The sequence below is a fragment of the Rhinoraja longicauda genome, chromosome 41, assembly GCF_053455715.1.
Source record: "Rhinoraja longicauda isolate Sanriku21f chromosome 41, sRhiLon1.1, whole genome shotgun sequence".
In the NCBI taxonomy this organism is placed as follows: domain Eukaryota; kingdom Metazoa; phylum Chordata; class Chondrichthyes; order Rajiformes; family Arhynchobatidae; genus Rhinoraja; species Rhinoraja longicauda.
In genome coordinates, this window is record NC_135993.1 from 4,546,518 (window position 1) to 4,570,942 (window position 24,425).

A 24,425-nucleotide genomic window follows, 5' to 3' on the forward strand; every position below is an offset into this window, starting at 1 on the left:
AGTCGAGACCCTTCTGAAGAAGGGTCTTCTCTCCATTCCTTCTCTCCTGAGATGCTGCCTGACCTGCTGAGTTACTCCAGCATTTTGTGAACAAACACCTTCGATTTGTACCAGCATCTGCAGTTATTTTCTTTACAATACAATACAATAAATCTTTATTGTCATTGTACAGGGGTACAACGAGATTGGGAATGCGCCTCCCATACGATGCAATAAATTAATTAGCTAGTCAGTATTAATTTAAACAACCCAATGAAACAAATTGTAACAGTTTAAAAACAGAATAAAGTGTAAGTGGGATAAGAAAATAACTGCAGATGCTGGTACAAATCGAAGGTATTTATTCACAAAATGCTGGAGTAACTCAGCGGGTCAGGCAGCATCTCAGGAGAGAAGGAATGGGCGACGTTTCGGGTCGAGACCCTTCTTCAGTCAGTAACTCAGCAGGTCAGGCAGCATCTCGGGAGAGAAGGAATGGGCGACGGGGGGCGACTGAGGTGGTGGCGGGGGGAGGGGGGAGAGTTGGGGGAGAGGTGGGGGCAGGAGAGTTGGGGGAGAGGTGTGGTAGGTGGATACAGCAAGTCTGAAGAAGGTCCCCGACCCGAAATGTCATCGATCAATGTACTCCAGAGATGCTCCCAGCGATGTGTAGGACAGTGTTAATGTGCGGGGTTCGCTGGTCGGCATGGACTCAGTGGGCTGAAGGGCCTGTTTCCGTGGTGTATCTCTAAACTAAACTGAACTAAATGGCAGGTAGACACAAAATGCTGGAGTAACTCAGTGGGTCAGGCAGCATCTCTGGAGAGAAGGAATGGGTGACGTTTCTGGGTCAGACTGAAGAAGGGTCTCGACCCGAAACGTCACCCATTCCTTCTCTCCCGAGATGCTGCCTGACCTGCTGAGTTACTCCAGCATTTTGTCAGTAAATTCAGGGTCTCGACCCGAAACGTCACCCATTCCTTCTCTCCCGAGATGCTGCCTGACCCGCTGAGTTACTCCAGCATTTCGTGAATAAAGTGCAAGTAGATCTGTGCCGGATCACTTACAATTTAATTTACTGTATCAATTTATTTTTTGTGTTAATTTTTTTCTTTTGAGCACAATCCTCCACTTTCATTTCACCGCACATCTTGTATGATGTGCATGTCACAAATAAATTTTGACTTGAGTTGAGTTACTCCAGCCTTTTTTTTTTTTGTTGGTTATGTGTTTGTCCTCCACCGTGAGCCTCGGTCCCTTTAAGAAGGGGATAACCCGAAATAGCAACAAGCCTCGACTTGTCAGACTTGTGTGTCGTCAGGCGCGGAGTGACACCGAGGTGAGAGAGAGTCTTTGCAGCAGTGTAGGGCTGGCCGCCAGTGACACAGTTTGTGATCAGCAACGCCGGAGAGAATTACAACAACAATAACAACCCGTCCCGCCGAAGCAGAAAGGTCTGTGTTCTCAACGTTAGCATCGATCGCAGCAGTCAGACAAACAAACGCCTCCTGGAGACAAGAGAGCGCTTTAATGCAGCAGTTCAATATTTGTTTTCAAAAACTGATTTACATTATTCATCTTGCTTGTGTTTCCCCCCCTCCCTCCCTCCCTTTCCCTTCCCCAGAAGGTGCCGAGAGGCGACATCCAAGGATTTGTGAGATTTTGACACAACACGATGCGATCCTAACGAGTGAAAATCGATCACAAGTGAGTTTTCGGGAGAGAAACAAGAATTGTGAACCGTTGCGTTTCTATGCTGTTATTAACAGAGAAATGTCCAGCTCGTTTATAGCCCTTTGTTTTTGTTTATTCTTTCGACTAAAATATGGTTTCAGGTCACAGTGGGGGGCTGATGAAGTGTTGGTGTAAAGATGCGTTTAAGGCATGTTTGGGATTGTGGGTGCTGAGAGTTTGCTAGCTCTTGATCTAACGCGTTTGGAGACCGGTGTCGCGTTTGGGCATGGTTGAATTTCGCTCGAGTTACAATAACATTGCAGCAGAGAGACGATGTCGACACTTTCGCCTTGCACCGGGTTAGTGGTTTGTCTCAACCTGCACCCATGGAGTCATAGAATCACACAGCACAGGCCCTTCGGCCCAACTGGCCCATGCCAGCCCATATCCCGCTCAACCTGCCCAAACGAACAGCATTTTAAAAAAATGAGAAAGTCTCGCTTTTACTCGTAGCCTCCTCGGTCCTTAAGCGTTTAATGTTTAGAGATGCAGCGTGGAGACAGGCACTTCGGCCCACCGAGTCCATGCTGACCCGTCCACGTTATCCCGCTTTCTCATCCACTCCCCACACTCTGGGGGCAATCTACAGGAGAGGGGGCAGTTCACCTATAAACTCGCACGTCTTTGGGATGTGAGAGGAACACAGACGGTCCACAGGCAGAGGGTGTAAACTCCACACACACACAGACACACACACACACACACAGAGCAGCCGAGGTCAGGATGGAACCCGGGTCCCTGGCGCTGCAAGGCAGATGCGCCCCCTCTATATTGATAGGATGTGATTATTTATACACGGGGATGTTTATACCAGCTTTCCACGCACGGTTGGAAGGAAAAAACAACTCGAAGATGTAACAATCGTTCACTGATTTGGAGGAAAGGCGCTCCTGTCACATTTAAAAGTCACGGTGGAGTAAAAGTTCCACTCCGTCACCCGATGAAAGGGGGACTTAGATTAATCTTGAGACGGTTTGCACCAAAGGGCAAGGATGCACTTTCGTACTGTAGCCCTGTTACAATGTGATGGGCTCCTAGATACTTTTCCATTACTCAGTGTAACCCGAGGAAATTTAATGCAGTGGAAACACATGGCGGGTGTTTCGACGCCTTGAGGTGAAAGTGTTGGCATTTTCAGGCTGAATGCTATGTGTGCCCCCCATGTTTGAAGGCAGCTTCGCTCTAGATGTTCCTCACACTGACTGCTGAACATGTGGGCGTTTGTTTGCAAACAATCCCTGGCCGGGGTGACCTTAGCGGCGCTCTGTGGAGAGGCAGGGAACTGCAGTGATATAACATGGAAACAGGCCCTTCGGCTCAACTTGCCCAATGTCCCAGCTACACTAGTCCCACCTGCCCGCGCTTGGCCCATATCCCTCCAAACCCGTCCTATCCATGTACCTGTCTAACTGTTTCTTAAACGTTGCAATAGACAATAGGTGCAGGAGTCAAGTCAAGTCAATTTTATTTGTATAGCACATTTAAAAACAACCCACGTTGACCAAAGTGCTGTACATCTGATTAGGTACTAAGGAAAAAATGAAACATACAGTAGCACGCATACATAACAGCACAAACAAAACAGTTCACAGCGCCTCCACAGGAGGAGGCCATTCGGCCCTTTGAGCCAGCACCACCGCCATTCAATGTGATCATGGCTGATCATTCTCAATCAGTACCCCGTTCCTGCCTTCTCCCCATACCCCCCTCACTCCGCTATCCTTAAGAGCTCTATCCAGCTCTCTCTTGAATGCATTCAGAGAATTGGTCTCCACTGCCTTCTGAGACAGAGAATTCCATAGATTCACAACTCTCTGACTGAAAAAGTTTTTCCTCATCTCAGTTCTAAATGGCCTACCCCTTATTCTTAAACTGTGGCCCATTGTTCTGGACTCCCCCAACATTGGGAACATGTTTCCTGCCTCTAACGTGTCCAACCCCTTAATAATCTTATACGTTTCGATAAGATCTCCTCTCATCCTTCTAAATTCCAGTGTATACAAGCCTAGTCGCTCCAGTCTTTCAACATATGACAGTCCTGCCATTCCGGGAATTAACCTAGTAAACCTACGCTGCACGCCCTCAATAGCAGGAATATCCTTCCTCAAATTCCTCAAATATCCTTCCTTCGGCCCAACTTGCCCAATGTCCCAGCTACAGTAGTCCCACCTGCCCGCGCTTGGCCCATATCCCTCCAAACCCATCCTATCCATGTACCTGTCTAACTGTTTCTTAAACGTTGCGATGGTCCCAGCCTCAACTACCTCCTCTGGCAGCTCGTTCCATACACCCACCACCCTCTGTGTGGAAAAGTTATCCCTCAGATTCCTATTAAATCTTTTCCCCTTCTCATTGAACCTGTGTCCTCTGGTCCTCGATTCCCCTACTCTGGGCAAGAGACTCTGTGCATCCACCCGATCTGTTCCTCTCATGATTTTGTACACCTCTATAAGATCACCCCTCATCCTCCTGCGCTCCAGGGAATGGAGTCCCAGCCTGCCCAACAGCAGTGCGTAACCTCCAGCCTGATACATAACACTCTCTCTCTCAGGACACTCCCTCTGTGCTCCTAAACACCGTCCATATCTCCCGCTCCCCTCTCTCCCCTCACTCTCAGTCTGAAGAAGGGTGTCGACCCGAAACGTCACCCATTTCTTCTCTCCAGAGAGTGAGTCAGCAGGGGCAGGCAGAATCCCTGGAGAGAAGGAATCAAACTAGTTGAAGTCAACTTTTCAAGGCGTCGATGAGACCAGATGTGGAATACCATGTCCACTTTTGGTCTCTATATTTAAGAAAGGATATGGAGATACAAATCTCTAATCTCAAGTAATTTCGCCCGCAAATGCCTACCGCGGTCGGCACACATTCCCCCCACCATCTCCCACCACCCCAGTCACCCTGCTCCTTCCCCCTCTCCCAGAAACCCATCTCCCCATTCCCCTTTTATCCCGTCATTTTTTCACACAGGTGGGTGCCTGGAATGTGCTGCCAGGGGCGGTGGTGAAGGCAGATACGATTTGTGACGTTTAAGGTCTTAGATAGGCACATTTGCGAGGGCTTTAAATAGGGTGGTGCAGCGGGTAGAGCTGCTGCCTCTAACATTCATAAGTCACAGGAGCGGAATTAGGCCATTCGGCCCATCGAGCCCACCTTGCCATTCAATCGCGGCTGATCTATCTCCCTCTCAACCCCATTCTCCTGCCTTCTCCCCATAACCCCTGACACCCGTACTAATCAAGACTCCATCAAACCCCGTCTTAAAAATACCCACTGACTTGGCTTCAGTGGCAAAGAATTCCACAGATTCACCACCCTCTGACTAAAGAAATTCCTCCTCTTCTCCTTTCCAAAGGTACATCCTTTTATTCTGAGGCTGTGGTCTCTGGTATTAGACTCTCTCACCAGTGCAAACATCCTCTCCGCACCCACTCTCGACCAAAAGCTCTTTGATTATGTGGGCTGCTTTTCCGAGACAGCGTGAACTGTAGGTGGAGTCGATGATGGGGAGTCCTTCTGGTGCCAGAGTCCATTTCAGTGCCAGAGACCCGGGTTTGATTCTTAAGAATGTGTGAGGTGCTATAGAAATGCATGACAGAGGCGGCATTTTGGTTTAGTTTGTAGTTTATCGACACGTGGACTGAGGTACAGTGGGCATTAACGAGGGCTGTTTGGTTGCCGGCAGGCGGGGAACAGCATGGCCAAACCATTCGACGAGGGTTCATCGTCTGATCCGCGCGCACAGGAACGTATCGGCTCGAGCCTCGACAACCGCGGGCAATACCTGCCCCATGCCCACCTGCCCAGGTGCCAGGGAGACTACCTCAACCGCTCGCCGAGCTTCACGGGGCATCCGACTTGCGGCATGACCACCACGGCCAACAGTTCACTGCCCGGTAAGACTGTAGGTCACACCCAGACCAGCGATGCTCCCTCATTCCCTGCATCGCTGCTATCCCATGACAAGGTAGCTGACCAAGTGTCAGCGTCTCGGCCTCTTGCCTCCAGTGTCAACCTCAACTTCCAGAAATGTGGGCGTTAAAACTCAACGAAGCTTCTTTTCCTCCCTCTGTTTATCAGGCTTCCGAACAGTCCTACCACAAGCTCGGGTATTGTCCGACTCACCTCTACCCCATTGTGGACGTTGGACTTTGTCCATGGGACTGATTCACCATGACACTGAGAACTAAGTGTACATGGATAGGACAGCTTTAGAGGGATGTGGGTAAATGGGACGGGTGCAGGTGGGACATGTTGGTCAGTACAGGCAAGTTGGGCCGAAGGGCCGGTTTCCACACTGACTGACTCTATGACTCCAAAGGAACTGTAGGTGCTGGTGTTCACCGAAGATAGACACAAAGTGCTGGAGTAACTCAGCGGGTCTCTGGTGCTGGGAGGAAGGAACTCCACTGCTGCACTAATGTGCAGTCCTGCCCTATCTGTTGCACTTGAGATTGAAGAGTTGTACCCATGTCAAGGAGGGTGAGGGGTGATCTTATAGAAGTGGGTAAAATCATGAGAGGAATACTGTAGATGCAGGGTCTCTTGCTCGGAGTAGGGGAATTGAGGACCAGAGGACTTACTGTAGGTTTAAGGTGAAGGTGAAAAGATTTCATAGGAATCTGTGAGGCAACTTTTTCATACAGAGGGTGGTGGGTGTATGGAACGAGCTGCCTGGGGAGGTAGTTGAGGCTGGGACTATCCCAATGTTTAAGAAACAGACAGGTACATGGATAGGACAGGTTTGGTGGAATATGGACCAAATGCGGGCAGGTGGGACTAGTGTAGCTGGGACATGTTAGCCCGAAGGGCCTGTTTCCACACTGTATCATTCTATGTATGTCAACTGTATGTCAACTAGCCCTCTGTGTTTAAAGATCCCAGTAGGTGATATTGATCATCAGTTGAGTCCCTTCAGAATGAGGGCAGGGGAAAAGCAGTGATCAATTGACAGACTCACTCGGTCTGAGAGCTTTTGTGTGTCGTACGTCTCGGGAGATACGTTGAGACTTGCCCCTCTCTCGTCTTCCTGACAATTTGGTCGGCGGTGAGAGTGCAGTGATCTTAGCTGTGACTGTAGTAACTCAGCGGGCCAGGCAGTATCTCTAGAGCAAAGGAATTGGTGACGTTTCGGGTCGGAAATAAACGGAACGGGTTTGGGTTTGAGTCTGAGGGAGGGTCCCGACCCGAAACGTCTTGGAACAAGGAACGGGCTTCATCCGAAATGTTCCAGGGTTCCGTGTGACTGGTGAAGGGCTTGGATAGAGTGGACGTGGAAAAGTGTGTAGGAAGGAACAGCAGATGCTGGTTTAAACCGAAGATAGACACAAAACGCTGGAGTAACTCAGCGGGACAGGCAGCATCTCAGGAGAGAAGGAATGGGTGACGTTTCGGGTCGAGAACTTTCTTCAGACCATGGAGAGGATGTTTCCACTAGTGGGGGAGTCTAGGACTAGAGGTCACAGCCTCAGAATTAAAGGACGTTCCTTTAGGAAGGAGATGAGGAGGAATTTCTTTAGTCAGAGGGTGGTGAACCTATGGAATTATTTGCCGCAGAAGGCTGTGGAGGCCAAGTCGGTGGATATTTTTAAAGCAGAGATAGATGGATTCTTGATTAGTGCGGGTGTCAGAGGTTATGGGGAGAAGGCAGGAGAATGGGGTTAGGAGGGAGAGATAGATCAGCCATGATTGAATGGCGGAGTAGACTTGATGGGCCAAATGGCTTAATTCTACTCCTATCACTTATGACCTTATAACCTTATTAAATGTTCTTGATTCCCCCTAACCTGGCAAAAGACTATGCATTCGCCTTACTGTATCTATCCCCCTCATGATCTTATATGCTATCAGATTATCCCACAGCCTCCTGTGCTCCTTGGAGTAAAGTCAGATCCTGTTTAACCTCCCCCTATATGTACCTCAGGGCCTGGAATCCTGTCAACATCCTCGTAAATCCTCCCCGCACCCTTTCCATCTTTCGGACAGCAGGGTGACCAAAGTAGGGCGGCACAGCAGTGCAGCGGGTAGAGCTGCTGCCTCACAGCCCCGGACGCCCTGAGTCTGATCCTGACCTCGGGCACTATCTGTGTGGAGTCTGCATGCCTTCCCTGTGACCGCGTGGGTTTCATCCGGGTTCTCCGGTTTCCTCCCACATCCCAAAGACGTGCGGGTTTGTAGGTTAATTGCCCCCTAGTGTGTAGGGAGTGGATGAGAAAGTGGGAATAACATAGAACTAGTGTGAAGGATGGTCGATGGTCGGCCTGGAGAACTGTTTCCATGCTGTATCTTGAAACTAAACTCCAACTTAGTTTAGTTTAGTTTAGAGATACAGTGCAGAAACAGGCCCTTCGGCCCACCGAGTCCGCACCGACCAGCGATCCCCGCACATAAACACTACCCTGCACACACTAGGGACAATTTTACATTTATATCAACCCAATTAACCCACAAACCCGCACGTCTTTGAGTGTGGGAGGAAACCGAAGATCTCGGAGAAAACCCACGCATGTCACGGGGAGAACGTACAAACTCCGTACAGACAGCGCCCGTAGTCGGGATTGAACCCAGGATTCTGGCGCTGTAAGGCCTTAGCTCTACCGCTGTGCCACCGTGCTGACCACCGAAGCTTGAAAACTTAAAACTTAAACTTTAAAACTTGAAGTCAGTCAAGTTGAACCTACAGGGACGGATCTGTTCACATGTTCCCAATGTTGGGGGAGTCCAGAACCAGGGGCCACAGTTTAAGAATAAGGGGTAGGCCATTTAGAACTGAGATGAGGAAAAAACGTTTTCAGTCAGAGAGTTGTGAATCTGGAATTCTCTGCCTCAGAAGGCAGTGGAGGCCGATTCTCTGAATGCATTCAAGAGAGAGCTAGATAGAGCTCTTAAGGATAGCGGAGTCAGGGGGTATGGGGAGAAAGCAGGAACGGGGTACTGATTGAGAATGATCAGCCATGATCACGGTGAATGGCGGTGCTGGCTCGAAGGGCCGAATGGCCTCCTCCTGCACCTGTTGTCTATTGTTGGTGCACGGCAGACCATTGGAAAAAGAAACCGAGTTGTTTTGTGTTGAGAGGGGTTGAGGGGAGAGGGTGGGTTTGTGTGGGGAGAGGGCAGGTTGACTGGAGCGGGGCTGGTGTGAGAGCACCCCCTCCTGGCCAGGGGGCAGCACCACAGGATCCTCCTCTCTGACACCAAATGTTGGCATTTGGAAGGAACATCTCGCACAGTTGGAGGGGGAAGTTTGCTTCTGACCGGCACCGGATTATGAATTGAATCGGCGAACAGAATCTTATACTCATAGGGTCATAAGATCATAAGTGATAGGAGTAGAATTAGGCCATTCGGCCCATCAAGTCTACTCCGCCATTCTATCATGGCTGATCTATCTCTCCCTCCTAACCTCATTCTCCAGCCTTCTCCCCATAACCTCTGACACCCGTACTAATCAAAAATCTATCTATCTCTGCCGTAAAAATATCCTTTGACTTGACCTCCATGGCCGTCTGTGGCAAAGAATTCCACCCGACCAGCTACCACTCCTGGTCTCGGTGTTGGAAGGAACTGCAGATGCTGGATTAAACCCAAGATAGACACAAAATGCTGGAGTAACTCAGCGGGACAGGCAGCATCTCTGGAGAGAAGGGATGGGTGACGTCCCCTGTGATGTCTCGTTTTCACACCCTACACTTCCTTATCTCTGTATCTCCCTGACTCTCAATCTGAAGAAGGGTCTCGATCCGAAACGTCACCCGTTCCTTCTCTCCAGAGATGCTGCCTGCCCCGTTGAGTTACTCCAGCATTTCGTATCTATCTCCTGGGTTCAGGCTCGGTGAGGTGGCATGCTGGGTATCCCAGCCAGAAGCTGACAGGGCTGTTGGCACATCTCCTCCTCTACTTCCCCCTCTCACCTTTTCCACTCCAGGCCAATCCAGGCCTTTCACTATTCAGTACGTTTCAAAGAGGTCGTCCTTCTAAACTCCAGCGAGTTCAGGCCCAGTGCCGTCAAACGCTCGGCACGTGTTCGAGAGGGTTTATGTTGTTGGCGGGCCTAGGTTGCTGTGTCTCTGACGTTGTGTTGTGTTGTGTTACTCTCAGGCGAGTCTCAGATGATTCAGTCGGCCATGTTGGACGTTGGCATGACCCCGTCTCTCATCGCCCAGGGCAACAGCTACCACAACGAGACGGGCAACGACGACGCCATCATCCGACAGGTCGGAATCCAACTGCGTCTCATGGGCGACCAGCTACACACCTCCCGTATGGAGCGGGTGAGTCTACCACCATCTCCACAAGTCTCCCTTCAGACTGGGGTGGCACGCATTGGCACAGCGGGTAGTGCCGCTGCCACACAGCACAACAGGCCCGGGTTCACACCTGACCTCGGGTGCTGTCCGTGAGCGGAGTTTGCACGTCTTCCCTGTGACCGTGTGGGTTTCCTCCGGGTGCTCCGGTTTCATAAGGTCATAAGTGATAGGAGGAGAATTCGGCCCATCAAGTCTACTCTGCCATTCAATCATGGTTGATCTATCTCTCCCTCCTAACCCCATTCTCCTGCCTTCTCCCCATAACACCTGACACCCGTACTAATCAAGAATCTATATCTCTGCTTTAAAAATATCCACTGAGATTTCCTCCCACATCCCAAACATGTGCGTGTTTGCATGTTATTGAGCCTCTGCAAACTGCCCCTTGTGTGTACAGAGTGGATGAGATCGTCATCATTGGAGAGCGTGGATAGGTGCCGTTTCGGGTCGGGGCCCTTCTTCAGGCTTCTAGGCTTCCTCATCCTGTAGAATTATTCCTGGATTACTAGTTCAGGACCACTTAAGGTCATTAGTCCTTAAGTAGGATAGACACAAAGTGCTGGAGTAACCCAGCAGGTCAGGCAGCATCTCTGGGGAAAGAGGATGGGTGGCGTTTTCCGGGTCGGGAAGAAGGGTCCCGACTAGGGATGCCAACTGTCCCATATTAGCCAGGACATCCTGTATTTTGGGCTAAATTGGTTTGTTCCATATGGGACCGCCCTTGTCCCGTATTAGGCCCGGGGGGCACTTAGGTTCAGACAGTGTAGGTCCGGACACTGTAGGCCCGGGGGCCACTGTAGGTCTGGATGCCCGGGCGCCGCCTAACGGAGGTTGCGTAGCAACCCACCTCCCAGCCCGGGTGGCCGTCATTGGTGGATTGGGAACACGTAGCCGTTGGCTGGGTGAGGTCACGTGGGGCGGTGACGTCACCTTGTCCCTTACTTGGGAGTGAGATAGTTGGCAACCCTAGTCCCGACCCAAAATGTCACCCATCTTTTTTTCTCCAGAGTTGCTGCCTGACCCACTGAGATACTCCAGCACTTTGTGTCTGTCTTCGGTACAAACCGGCATCTTGCAGTTCTTTGCTTCTGCATCTAATCCCAAAGTTGTAGGTGTGGAGGGGATGAGAGAGATGGATGAAGGTTGGGGTGTGGATGGATCTCCATAAAGCTTTTGATGATCGATGAAGATCACCATAGATAATTCTAGACAGTCTGGCATTGAGGGCATTTCAGGTAAAGTCCACGCTGCAGGCCCTGGCCAGAGCCCATGCCGCTGGGCACCTGCCTAGTGATGAGTGACCATGAGACATAAACAAGTCCATCCATCCTTACGCTGAACAGAGGCCAATCTCCGCGTCTCTGTTTAACAAACAAAACAAGTTGGACTATTTTAAGCTTTGGTTTCAGATCGAAGAAAATTGTTGGGTTGCGATGTTTTCTTAACATTTATAAAATAACACAGAGGCCTGGCTAGGTCAGGACAGTGTGTTCTCACTCCCTCAAGTGCCTCGGTCTCCACAACAGTTCCGACGCAGCCCACCAGAACCACTTGCAACTGCCTGACCTCAAGGAGTCCCAGCCCTCAGTTCAACTGGGAGGGTAGTATCTGGGAAATGATTCCAAATGCTTCCTCGGTCAAGTTAGACCGGGCCCCTGAGATCTCGCGACCACACGGTTTGTAAAAGCAGAAGTGACTGTACAAGAGAAGGAGACTTCTGTTGATCAATATTTTCCCTCTCGGTTTGTGAGGATAAGCCGTGCAGAGTTTCACTGTCAGTGTTGTACGCACAGACTGGTAGTCTTGCTATCTCATTTATCCCCTTCCTAGTTTCCTGTTCTGGGGCTCCAATTGATAGATAACCAACGACTTTACCTCTGGCCCCGCGAGATAGCGCGGCTTGTGAAAGGGTAAAAGCTACAGACATCCCCGCCTCAGTTTACGTTTAACGGTTTCGTTCAGCGCGGAAACAGGCCCCCGAGTCCGCACCGACCAGCGATCCACTCACATTAACACCACCCTACACACACTAGGGACAATTTACATTTATACCAAGCCAATTAACCTACAAGCCCCCCCGTATGCCTTTGGAGCGCGGGAGGAAACCGAAGATCTCGGAGAAAACCCACGCAGAATGACAGAACGCTGTTCTTTCTTCAGACTGGACTTGTGCGTTTTCCTACACCAGACAGTGGTGCAGCGGTAAGAGTTAGGACGCGGGTACAAAATCCCGGGTTCGATCCTGACTACAGGTGCTGTCCGTGCAGAGTTTGCACGTTCTCCCCGTGACCGCGTGGGTTTTCTCCGGGTGCTCTGGTTTCCTCCCACATTCCTAAGACGTGCGGGTCAATAGGTTAACTGGCTTCTGTAAATTGTTCCTCGGGTGCAGGAAAGTGCTAGTATATGGGAGATCGCTGGCCGCAGTGGAATCGGTGGGCCGAAGGGCCTGTTTCTGCGCTGCATCTCTGAACCAATCTAAACTAAACTGTGCACCAAATTGTGATCTCTCCTTTTACGTGGCCCGGTGTTTCGTTATCGATCCTGCCGCGTCTCGCAATGTGGGACCTCCTGTAATGCCTGGACAGAGTGGATGTGGGGAGGATGTCTCCACTAGTGGGAGAGAGTCTAGGACCAGGGGCCATAAGCCTCAGAGTAAGGGGACGTACCTTTAGGAAGGAGATGGGGAGGAATTTCTTCAGTCAGAGGGTGGTGAATCTGTGGAATTCTTTGCCACAGACGGCTGTGGAGGCCAAGTCATTGGGTATTTTTAAGGCGGAGATTGACAGATTCCTGATTAGTGCGGGTGTCAGGGGTTTTTGGGGAGAAGGCAGGAGAATGGGGTTGAGAGGGAGAGATAGATCAGCCATGATTGTACTCGCTGGAATTTAGAAGACTGAGGGGGATCTTATTGAAACATATAAAATTCTTAAGGGGTTGGAGAGGCTAGATGCGGGAAGATTGTTCCCGATGTTGGGGGAGTCCAGAACCAGGGGTCACAGCTTAAGGATAAGGGGGAAGTCTTTTAGGACCGAGATGAGAAAACATTTCTTCACACAGAGAGTGGTGAATCTGTGGAATTCTCTGCCACAGAAGGTAGTTGAGGCCAGTTCATTGGCTATATTTAAGAGGGAGTTAGATGTGGCCCTTGTGGCTAAAGGGATCAGGGGGTATGGAGAGAAGGCAGGCACAGGTTACTGAGCTGGATGATCAGCCATGATCATATTGAATGGCGGTGCAGGCTCGAAGGGCCGAATGGCCTACTCCTGCACCTATTTTCTATGTTTCTATGTTTCTATGATTGAATGGCGGGGTAGAAACTTGATGGGCTGAGTGGCCTAATTCTGCTCCTGGAGCCTGTGAACATGTGTTGTTAGATAGAGCTCTAGGGGCTAATGGAATGAAGGGTTATGGGGAGAAGGCAGGCACGGGGTATTGATTGGGGACGATCAGCCATGACAACAATGAATGGCGGTGCTGGCTCGAAGGGCCGAATGGCCTCCTCCTGCACCTATTGTCTATGTTTCTATGAACAGTGCCAGGAATATGCGAAGGGATATGTTGTTGTTCAGGGCGCCATGTCAATGCAATTTGTAGTTGTTGAGTGCCTTGTTTGAACTCTTCCCCACCCCCCCCATGGGAAAGTCCTCAACCATCCACTATTTACATCGGTGACCCTCTTTGATCGGACTTTGCTGGCTTTACTTTGTACTAAACGTTATTCCCCTTATCCCGTATCTGTACACTGTGGACGGCTCGATTGCAATCATGTGTTGTCTTTCCGTCTGACTGGTTAGCACGCAACAAGGGCTTTTCACTGTACCTCGGTACATGTGACAATGGACTATACTGTGACTGTACAGTCGCCCAGGTTGTCTCTGCTCCTCTCTGCTGCGTGAGGCTGTTTCAAGAGCTGAGCTCTACTGCTGTCTCTGTGTGTGTGTGCCAAGCCCGTATATATGCTGTGTTATTTTTAGTGTCTGACTCAGAGGGCAGCTGCTTGCTGTCTCGTGATCTCTCTCCCTCCCTCCCTCTCTCTCTCTCTCTCTCCCCACTTGTCTGCCTCTTGTGTCAGGACCCAATCCAGCCCGAGCCTCTGCTCATAAACAAACCGATCGCCTCTGCGGCTTGCGGTTTTGGCATCGCCCACGCCTGCCGGGTCTGAACGCCCTTAAAGGCACAGTCCGCAGCCACTGAGCCGAAGCGGGTTTGGGGGTGGGGGTGGGGGAATGGTGTGGGTGGGCAACATCGGGACAGGAGGGGGGGGGGGGTCAAGGAGCAGGGGCAACCCCTCCCCTTTGATGGGGGGGGGGGGGGCGGGGGTGGTCACTTGCACAGTTACATGCACGGGAAAGGGTTCATTCACCCCAGGGTGTAGTTCACCCCTGGGTCTCAGCCAGTGTAGAAAGGAGCTGCAGATAGATGGTGGTTTAAATCGAAGGTAGACACAAAACGCTGGAGTAACTCAGCGGGACAGGCAGCATCTCTAGAGGGAAGGAATGGGCGACGTTTCAGGGTGGGACTAACAATTCAGCTACCCTAGTTTAAACCCTTTTGTGCCAAATGTGGAATTTAAGGTTATATAATAATTTGATAAAAACATAGAAACATAGAAAATAGGTGCAGGAGTAGGCCATTCGGCCCTTTGAGCCTGCACCGCCATTCAATATGATCATGGCTGATCATCCAGCTCAGTAACCTGTACCTGCCTTCTCTCCATACCCCCTGATCCCTTTAGCCACAAGGGCCACATCTAACTCCCTCTTAAATATAGCCAATGAACTGGCCTCAACTACCTTCTGTGGCAGAGAATTCCAGACTCACCACTCTCTGTGTTAAGAAATGTTTTCTCATCTCGGTCCTAAAAGACATCCACCTTATCCTTAAGCTGTGACCCCTGGTTCTGGACTTCCCCAACATCGGGAACAATCTTCCCGCATCTAGCCTCTCCAACCCCTTAAGAATTTTATATGTTTCAATAAGATCCCCCCTCAGTCTTCTAAATTCCAGCGAGTACAAGCCTGGTAATGGTGACTTGAAGAAACTTTTGGATGGGGCCATGGATATGCAGGGAATGGAACGATATATATCATGTGCAGGCAGATAACATAGACACAAAATGCTGGAGTAACTCAGCGGGTCAGGCAGCATTTCTGGAGAGAAGGAATGGGTGACGTTTTGGTTCGAGACCCTTCTTCAGACTGAACTTTGCGTTTTATTACTTCTGACTGAAGAAGGATCTCGACCAGAAACGTCACCCATTCCTTCTCTCCAGAGATGCTGCCCGACCCGCTGAGTTACTCCAGCATTTTGTCCCTATCTTCGGTTTAAACCAGCATCTGCAGTTCCTTCCTACACAGGCAGGTAAGAGTTGGTCTTGGCATCATGTTCAACACGGACATTGTCGGCCAAATGACCTGTTCCTGTGCTGCGTGCGAAGGAACTGCAGACGCTGGAATGTTGAGCAAAACGCAAAAGTGCTGGAGGAACTCATTGGGGTCAGGCAGCCTCTGCGGGAGGGGTGGGCAGACGACGTTTCGTGTCGGGACCCTTCTTCAGACTGAAAACCGCTCCAGCTTACTGACGGGAGTGAAATCTCCCCTCACCTGTATGTGTCTCAATCTTCCCCACCCGCAACCCCACCACCAACTCTTCCCAATTCGCCTGATTTTTTATTTCAGACTTGCAGCATCTGCAGGTTTTTAGTTTTCAAAATCTCTCCTGGAACACCACCTGGTGGTCAGAACCAGAAATTGCATTGTTACTGTTGACATGACAAGCTCATGACATTAAGTGATTAGCAATGTTGATGGTGACATTAAGACACAAAGTTTGGGTTTGGGAAGATCTTGGACAAAGTGCAACTGGAAACGGACTATTTACACTCAACATTAGGGTGGCCTTACAGCGAACGCAGCGCCAGAGACCAGGGTTCCATCCCGACCACGGGCGCCGTCTGTACGGAGTTTGTACGTTCTCCCCGTGACCTGCGTGGGTTTTCTCTGAGACCTCCGGTTTCCTCCCACACTCCAAAGACCTACAGGTTTGGAGTTTAATTGGCTGGGTGTATGTGTAAATTGTCCCTGTGTAGGAAAGAACTGCACATGCTGGTTTAAATCGAAGGTGGACACAAAATGACGGAGTAACTCAGCGGGACAGGCAGCATCTCTGGAGAGAAGGAATGGGTGAGGTTTCGGGTCGAGATCCTTCTCCAGTCTGAAGAAGGGTCTCGACCCAAAACGTCACCCATTCCTTTTCTCCAGAGATGCTGCCTGTCCCGCTGAGTTACTCCAGCTTTTTGTGTCTATATTCGGTTGAAACCAGCATCTGTAGTTCCTTCCTACACAAAAGCTTTTCACTGTATCTCGGTGCACGTAGCAATAAATTGAACTGATCCTCTCTCTCTCTCTCTCTCTCTCTCTCTCTCTCTCTCTCTCGGTGGCAGATGGTGGAGTGGGACCAGAGACACTGGCCCGTCTGGTACTGGATGTTTCTCAACTTCTTCACGCACACCCTGGCCATCTTCCGAGCGCCCCGGTGGTGGTGAACTTTCGCGGAAGGAGCGGGCGGGAGAGGGGAGATTTCCAACAGAGACCCGCCCCCGCCATGAGCCTTTGGACAAGTCCGGGATTTCGGGAGCGACTCCTTTCTCGGCGAACCTTGGCGCCGCTGGACGGACGCGACAAGGGAACGGGACAAAAAAAATCCTGCCGTTTCGGGACCGAACCTGTGGAATTATTTTGTGGGGGACAGGAGCCCAGAATCTGGAGGCTGTTGGAACTGTGGATCTCCATGTTCTGGGTGTGTGGGAGGGTGGGGGCGGAGGGGGGGGGCGGGTAGGAGGGGTTGCGTGAGTTGAGCCAGTCTGTAGTGATCTCTTCCCCCAATCCTTCCGCGAGGGGACTTTCAACACCAGTCTGTCTTTGTGACAAGTCCCGAGGATTGGGGGCAACTCAGGGTCCAATGTCATCACTGCCCTTACACTGTGGGGACCACGCGGGGCTTTGGGTAGCTGGGGAGGGAGATTCTTGGCACTGGATGCTCCATGCATTGTTGAATGTGTGTGTGGATCTTTGGGCTTTGAATCCCGGGTACCTCCCTTTAAGGGGGGAGGGGGGGGGAAAGGAGGCACAGGGAAGCAATGGGTCTGAGATTTGCACTTACATCTTTGTACTGTTGGCCAGGGTCTGGTCAGTCAGAGCGTGGGTACAGCCATATCTCCAAAGGGCGATGAAGTGGGGTCCCCTCACGCCGACCTCTCTCCTCATGGGAGACAGGAACACCCATTCCTTTCCAGAGATGCTGCCCGTCCCGCTGAGTTACTCCAGCATTTTGTGTCTGTCTTGGGTGTCAACCAGCATCTGCAGTTCCTTCCCAAACACTTGGCCGCTCAAGGCGGTGGATTCCAACTCTCTCGGGAGACGTTCCCATCGGCTGAACGAGGAAGGCTTCCTTTGGGGAAAAGCCCCCTTCCTTCTTAGCTCCCTGTATCCCTCTCTCGATCTCTCGTCTGACCTTTCCCCTCCACCTCCCCCGAAAATGCGTTCAGTCTGAAGATTGGACAGGCGGACAGACACCAAAACTTGAACAGGTGACGATAAAAACAGTTGAGTTGACCACTCCACGGTGCTTCCCCTTGCACTTGAGGTGTCTAATTATTGCGGGTTTAGTAAAGGGATGGGCAGCTAAGGTTGTAGCACTGGGGACCACTTTAACAGACGCAAGCGACTGATGGGGTCCATTGCACCATGCCTGGGCTACCAGTGTGTGTGTGTGCGCGCACCCCTCAATTTCTTCCCCCCACCACTGCTTGCAGTGTAAAAGTGGCCCCCTGACATTTTGAAACCCAGTGAAGACAAAACGCCTTTTTATTAATGCAAAAGGTTTTGATAAATGTAGCATTCACAAGTCAGGCCAGTCTAATCCAGCTCAGGGACAAAACCTGGTGGAATCTTTTCCTTCCCGTTCTGCGTCTGTGTATTTTTGTTTAGTGTCACCTGCCATGTGTTCTTGGCTCATACTGTTTTAAACAGACTGGTATTTATTCTCTGTGCGATTGTTCGGTTTGAGTCCTTGTTTCGTTTCTGCCCTCAACTGAGCAGATGGAGGCTTTGGGAGAAATTTGCAGAAAATAAATTTAAGGGCGAGTCTGCAGCTGTGACTGATAACCCTCCCCCTGCCCCTCCTCCTCCCCGCCCCCGCTTTAGGGGTGACTTTATCCACCTCTCGTTGGAAATGTCAGACAGCAGCGGGTAGAGCTGCTGCCTCACAGTACCAGAGGCCCGGGTTCGATCCTGACCTCATGGCGCTGTCTGCGTGTGGAGTTTGCATGTGCTCTCTTTGACCACCTGGGTCGCTCCCACGTCCCAAAGGCGTGCGGGCTTGCTGGTCAACTGGCCCTCTGTCAATCGCCCCCAGTGTGTGCAGGGAGTGGCCGAGAGAGTAGGATAACATGGAACTAGTACGAGCGCGCGGACTCGGTGGGCCGAAGGGCCCGTTTCCACGCCGTATCTAGTTTCGTGTGCAATCCAGGGGCAGCATTTAGACCCACTCCTTTCCCCCCTGAGTTAGAGGAGGGGTGACCACAGGGGTTGAAAGTGTTAATGTCCTCCCCCCACCCTATCCGTTACTGATCTGGTGAGACCAAGCGGGATTTGAACCTGCCAACTCCCCAACTCAAACACTAGCTGTGATTCAAGCTGTGACTGAGCCACTAAAGGGCGAGAAACACTTTCATTTTATCACCTGTCCCCCCCCCCCCCCCCTTTGAAGAAGGCACCCCTTTAAGGAGCAAAGGCTACGAGACTGATCATTGCAGAATAATTTGGTGTTAGGATGAGATGGGAGGTGAAAGATCAGTTGACTGGATTACAAATCATTCTGCCCCATAACCCCCTGGAATTCCCACCTCTCATTCCCCAGGTAACACAAAGCCTCCACAAGAATCTGACCCCACCCCCACTCCCTACCCCTCAATGAAGGCAGTTGACACAGTGAAGGGGAGGGTGGGGGTGGTCTCTGGGACTCTGTACAGTGACGTTTTGTACATGAATGACTTTGATTTGTAGCTAAACTCTTTAGATTTTCTTTTTTTTAAAAACATTGTTGTTTTTGGAAGATTCATTTTTGTAAAATAATTTTCCAATAAAAGTTCACGCAAAGAACAGCCGCCTGTTGTGTTCTGTGGGGCGAGGGGGGGGAGTTGAGGCTGATGATTGTTATACCGAGAAAAATAGCCACAAGAAAGAATTGCATTTGGAAAGAGCCTTTCTCATCTCTTCAAGACACACTGTAGACTTTGGAGATACAGCACGGAAACCTTTGGCCCACCGAGTCCACGCCGACCAGCGATCAACCCGTACACTAAAGGTAGACCCACAACGCTGGAGTAACTCAGCGGGTCAGGCAGCATCTCGGGAGAGAAGGAATGGGTGACGTTTCGGGTCAGAGACGTTCTTCAGTCTGAAGAAGGGTCTCGACCCGAAACGTCACCCATTCCTTCTCTCCCGAGATGCTGCCTGACCCGCTGAGTTACTCCAGCATTGTGTGCCTACCTTCGATTTTAACCAGCATCTGCAGTTTGTTTCCAAACCCCCTACACTAACCTGCACACACTTGGGACAATTTGAGGGAAGAAAGTAAAATACTCGAAATAGATCTTACTGCTGAAACCAACGCATCCAAATCCCAATAATCATCTATAAACTAAAACTCTCGTTTGTTTGATTGTTTGTTCCTGAACTACAGCCAAAACGGGTCACGATAGCCCCATCTTACTCACTGGTGCTAATGGAAGAAGTTTCATTGAATACGGTGTTATATTTTTAAAGTTATTCACACTTTTAAAATCTATCTGCTCGGGAGGGTGGAGGGAGGGAGGGGGGAAGATAAGGGGGGGTTGAGGGAGATGGAGTAGGGGGAGGGGAGAGGGGAAGGGGGGAGGGGAAGGGGGGAGGGGAAGGGGGGGGTGGAGGGAGGGGAAGGAGAGGTGAGAGGGAGGGGAGTGGAGGGAGGGGGAGGGGAGGGGGAAGGAGGGGGGAGGAGAAGATGCTGCACCAATGCAGGATAGGTTTGGGCCCAAAGGGTCCACTTGGTCTAGTCTCCTTTCTAAAGGAACGTTCTTTTATTCTGAGGCTGTGCACTTTGGTCCACTGGTGGAAACATCCTCACCACATCCACACTACCCAGGCATTGAAGAAGGTCCCACATCGCAAGACGTTGACAGGGGTGATAACAAAACACCAAACCACATAAAAGGAGAGACCAAAATGAAAAGCACATCTTAAAATGGAAGAAGCAGAGAGATTTAGAAAGTGAATTTCAGTCCGTGGCCCGGCCAGTTTAGTTTAGTTTAGAGATAAAGTGTAAACAGGCCCTTTGGCCCCACTGAAGTTAAGAAGGTACTTCTTAACTTCTCTCTCCCACCAGGTTCATATCCCGATAAATGTTCCCGATGTTGGGGGAGTCCAGAACCAGGGGTCACAGTTTAAGAATAAGGGGGTAGACCATTTAGGACCGCGATGAGGAAAAAACCTTTTTCACCCAGAGAGTTGTGAATCTGTGGAATTCTCTGCCACAGAAGGCAGTGGAGACCAATTCACCGGATGTATTCGAGAGAGGGTTAAATATAGCTCTTGGGGCTAACGGAATCAAGGGTTATGGGGAAAAAAGCAGGAACGGGGTACTGATTTTGGATGATCAGCCATGATCATATTGAATGGCGGTGTTGGCTCGAAGGGCTGAATGGCCTACTCCTGCACCTATTTTCTATGTTTTTAAATAGTTGTATCAGAGTTTTGTTTGAATTAGCTTCTGTAAAAGTCTGGTATAAGTTGTTGACTGGTTGAGGGAGCTGAGGTGGGGACTGTGGGTGTTGTGTGTTGATGAGCTCAGATAGGTTGCCATTATTCTCGGTGATCTTGTGACTTGCTAGTGTTCATTGTTGTTACGGAGAGAGCCTCGAACACGTGGAGCAGTGCAGCTGAATGTCACCTGATGCCTTGGTACAGAGGGACTTGGTGACGAGGGAGGGGGGGGGGGGAGGCAAGTCACAGCTGGGGCTCACAAGACATTGCTCTCACCTCTTGAAGCAGTTGGCGGTTCGAGTCCCACTCCAGCAACATGGATGATAAATCCAGATAGCAGAGGGCCTGTTTGACTCTGTCACTCTCACCACTTTGCCAAGGGGCAGATGAGGACTTGGTTACAAAGACAGTTCGTTACACAGGCAACTTCGAGGCGGGGCAAAAGGTACAGAAGTGTGAAAACGCACACCTCCAGATTCAGGGACCATTTGTTCCCAGCTGTTATCGGGCAACTGAACCATCCTACCACAACCAGAGAGCAGTCCTGAACTACTATCTCTCTGGTATCACAAAATGCTGGAGTACCTCAGTGGGTCAGGCAGCATCTCTGGATAGAAGGAATGGGTGACGTTTCGGGTCGAGACCCTTCTTCAGACTGATGTATTAATCTCTGGTGGCCCGTGGACTGTGTTTGATCGGACTTTACTGGCTTTACCTTGCACTAAACGTTGTACTCTTTTCATGTACCTCTACACTGTAAATGGCTCGATTGTAACCGTGTAATATAGGTTTAGGTTTAGAGATACAGTGCGGAAACAGGCCTTTCGGCCCACCGAGTCCGATCCCCACACAATTTTTAGATTTAGAGATACAGCACAGAAACAGGCCCTTCGGCCCACCGGGTCCGCGCCGCCCAGCGATCCCCGCACACTAACACTATCCTACACACACCAGGGACAATTTTTTACATTTGCCCAGCCAATTAACCTACAAACCTGTACGTCTTTGGAGTGTGGGAGGAAACCGAAGATCTCGGAGAAAACCCACGCAGGTCACGGGGAGAACGTACAAACTCCGTACAGACGGCGCCCGTAGTCAGGATCGAACCTGAGTCTCCGGCGCTGCATTCGCTGTAAGGCAGCAACTCTACCGCTGCGCCACCGTGCCGCCCAATAAGACGGCCCTACACACACTAGGGACAATTTTACATTTATACCAAGCGAATTAACCTGCAAATCTCTACGTCTTTGGAGTGTGGGAGGAAATCGAAGATCATGGAGGAAACCCGCGCAGGTCAAGGGGAGAACGTGCAATCTCCGTACAGACAGCGCCCGTGGTCGGCATCGAGGCCAGGCCTCTGGCGCTGCAAGGCAGCAACTCTACCGCCGCGCCACCATGCCGTGCGTTGTCTCGTGTATTGTCTTCTCGTTGGCTGGACACCAGCTTCTCACTGTACCTCGGTGCAGGCGATGATAAACTAAACGGAACAGAGACGGGCAGAGAGGGCTCCTGCCTGGCACCGATTCCCACGCCTGCCAACCTCACCACGACCAGCGGTGACAACACAGCAGCGATCCCCATCATTACAAGACCCATTACGCCATCAAATTACAGCCTCCAAATAAAAACTCTGGAAACTTTCTCAAGACCTGTCAGTTATTTCTGAATGTGGCACAGTCCACTGCCCGGCTTTGTTTATCCTCAGCAGAAGGAACATCATGATCCCGGGCAGGATGCTGGATAGTTTTTGTTGCTCCAGGAAATGTTTTATTGCTCATTTTAACAGGTCACAGATTAACGTATTGTTGTGCAGTGGGGAGCTTAGTTTTCTTCCCAACTGTTATCAGACTACTGTACTATCCTCCCGTAAGCTAGGGTGCAGCCCCAATCTTCCAACCTACCTCATTGCAGATAGTGCACTTTTTCTCTGTCACTGTCAAACCTGGAGGCTGTAAAACTATATTCTGCACTCTGGTATTATCTCTTTCCCCCTGTTGTCCTTGCGTTTGGTTTGATTGCCCTCTCGTGTAGTTTTTATTTCTCCCTCTCCCCTGACTCTCAGTCTGAAGAAGGGTCTTGACCCGAAACGTCACCCATTCCTTCTCTCCAGAGATGCTGCCTGTCCCGCTGAGTTACTCCAGCAGTTTGTGTCTATCCTCGGTGTAAACCAGCATCTGCAGTTCCTTCCTTCACACATAGTTTTTATTTGGAGGCTGTAATTTGATGGCGTAATGGGTCTTGTAATGATGGGGATCGCTGGCGTGTTGTCACCACTGGTCGTGGTGAGGCTGGTGAGCGTGGGAAATCTTCTCTGCCCTTCTCCAAGCTGTCTTGGTCCCAATCCCTCATCTGCCCCTCATTCACGCACTGTATGATGTGACCGGGCAGCACACACACACTTGCATACACTCACACACACGCATACTCACACACACGCATACACACACACACACGCATACACTCACACACACACAGGCACCCACACACATTCACACACACGCACATACACTCACACACATGCACATACACGTACACACAGGCACCCACACACACGCATACACACTCACACACGCACTCACACACGCATACTCACACATGCACAGACACGCACACACACGCATACACTCACATACACACGCACATACACTCACACACGCACACACACATACTCACACACACACATGCACAGACACTCACACACAGCCACACACACACACACACTCACATACACTCACACACACACACATCTCGGGAGATACTGCCTGACCCGCTGAGTTACTCCAGCTTTTTGTGTGTACCCCAGACACACTTAGGCACAGACACACACAGGCATGCACACACTTAGGCACAGACACACACACTTAGGCACAAATATACACACATATACACACAGACGTGCACACACAGACAGACACAGACACACACACACACACACTTAGGCACAGACATACACACATATACAGACATACACACACAGGCATGCACACACAGACAGACACACACGCTCTCAACTCATCCCCTGTACCCTCCCCAAGGCGGCGACATGAAGCAATCCCCACTCTGCCGCCAGGGCCGTGACTTTGGAGAAACTCTCTGGGCTGCAGCACGGTCAGGCAGAAAGAACATGGAGATTGATTGCCTGGTGGCGGGCGAGCGGCCAACAGACACGCGGCAGTGACCTCGGGTGGCATTGGCAGGGCAGGCGTGACCTGCAGACTCCAGACTGGGCAGCCTCCCCATACAACCTTGACCCAGGACCTGGCGACCAGGAGCGGCACGTCCCCAGCTCGCTCTCGAGACCAAGCATCCCTGCCAACAAAGGTCCAATTGTGTTCACTTCAGTTTAGTTTAGTTCAGAGATAAAGCGCGGAAACAGGCCCTTCGGCCCACCGAGTCCGCACCGACCAGGGATCCCCGCACACTAACACTATCCTACGCACACGAAGGACAATTTTACATGCATACCAAGCCAATTTGCCCACAAACCTGCGCGTCTTTGGAGTGTGGGAGGAAACCGAAGATCTCGGAGAAAACCCACGCAGGTCACGGGGAGAACGTACAAACTCCGTACAGACAGCACCCGTAGTCAGGATCGAACCCGGGTCTC

General features: G+C 50.8%; 1 protein-coding gene across 2 annotated transcripts; it reads left to right on the plus strand.

Annotated features, from left to right (window-relative positions):
• Positions 1-1,322: 1,322 nt before the first annotated feature.
• On the plus strand, positions 1,323-16,815 carry LOC144611822 (uncharacterized). Of its 2 annotated transcripts, none has more exons than XM_078431103.1 (5): positions 1,323-1,433; positions 1,604-1,686; positions 5,396-5,606; positions 9,808-9,980; positions 16,459-16,815. In XM_078431103.1, exons 3-5 carry the CDS (start codon positions 5,408-5,410, stop codon positions 16,558-16,560), a joined length of 474 nt encoding a protein of 157 aa, XP_078287229.1. In that variant the 5' UTR covers positions 1,323-1,433; positions 1,604-1,686; positions 5,396-5,407; the 3' UTR covers positions 16,561-16,815. The 2 variants fall into 2 exon arrangements, with proteins under 2 accessions (XP_078287229.1, XP_078287230.1); XM_078431104.1 differs by having other exon boundaries at positions 1,368-1,433; positions 1,607-1,686.
• The last annotated feature ends 7,610 nt before the right edge of the window (positions 16,816-24,425 follow it).

Excerpts from the sequence above, each read along its gene's own strand:
- LOC144611822 (XM_078431103.1), top strand. The coding sequence starts at position 5,408 with ATGGCCAAACCATTCGACGAGGGTTCATCGTCTGATCCGCGCGCACAG. Across the intron at positions 5,607-9,807 it reads GGCCAACAGTTCACTGCCCG|GCGAGTCTCAGATGATTCAG; the intron begins GTAAGACTGTAG and ends TGTTACTCTCAG. Across the intron at positions 9,981-16,458 it reads ACACCTCCCGTATGGAGCGG|ATGGTGGAGTGGGACCAGAG; the intron begins GTGAGTCTACCA and ends TCTCGGTGGCAG.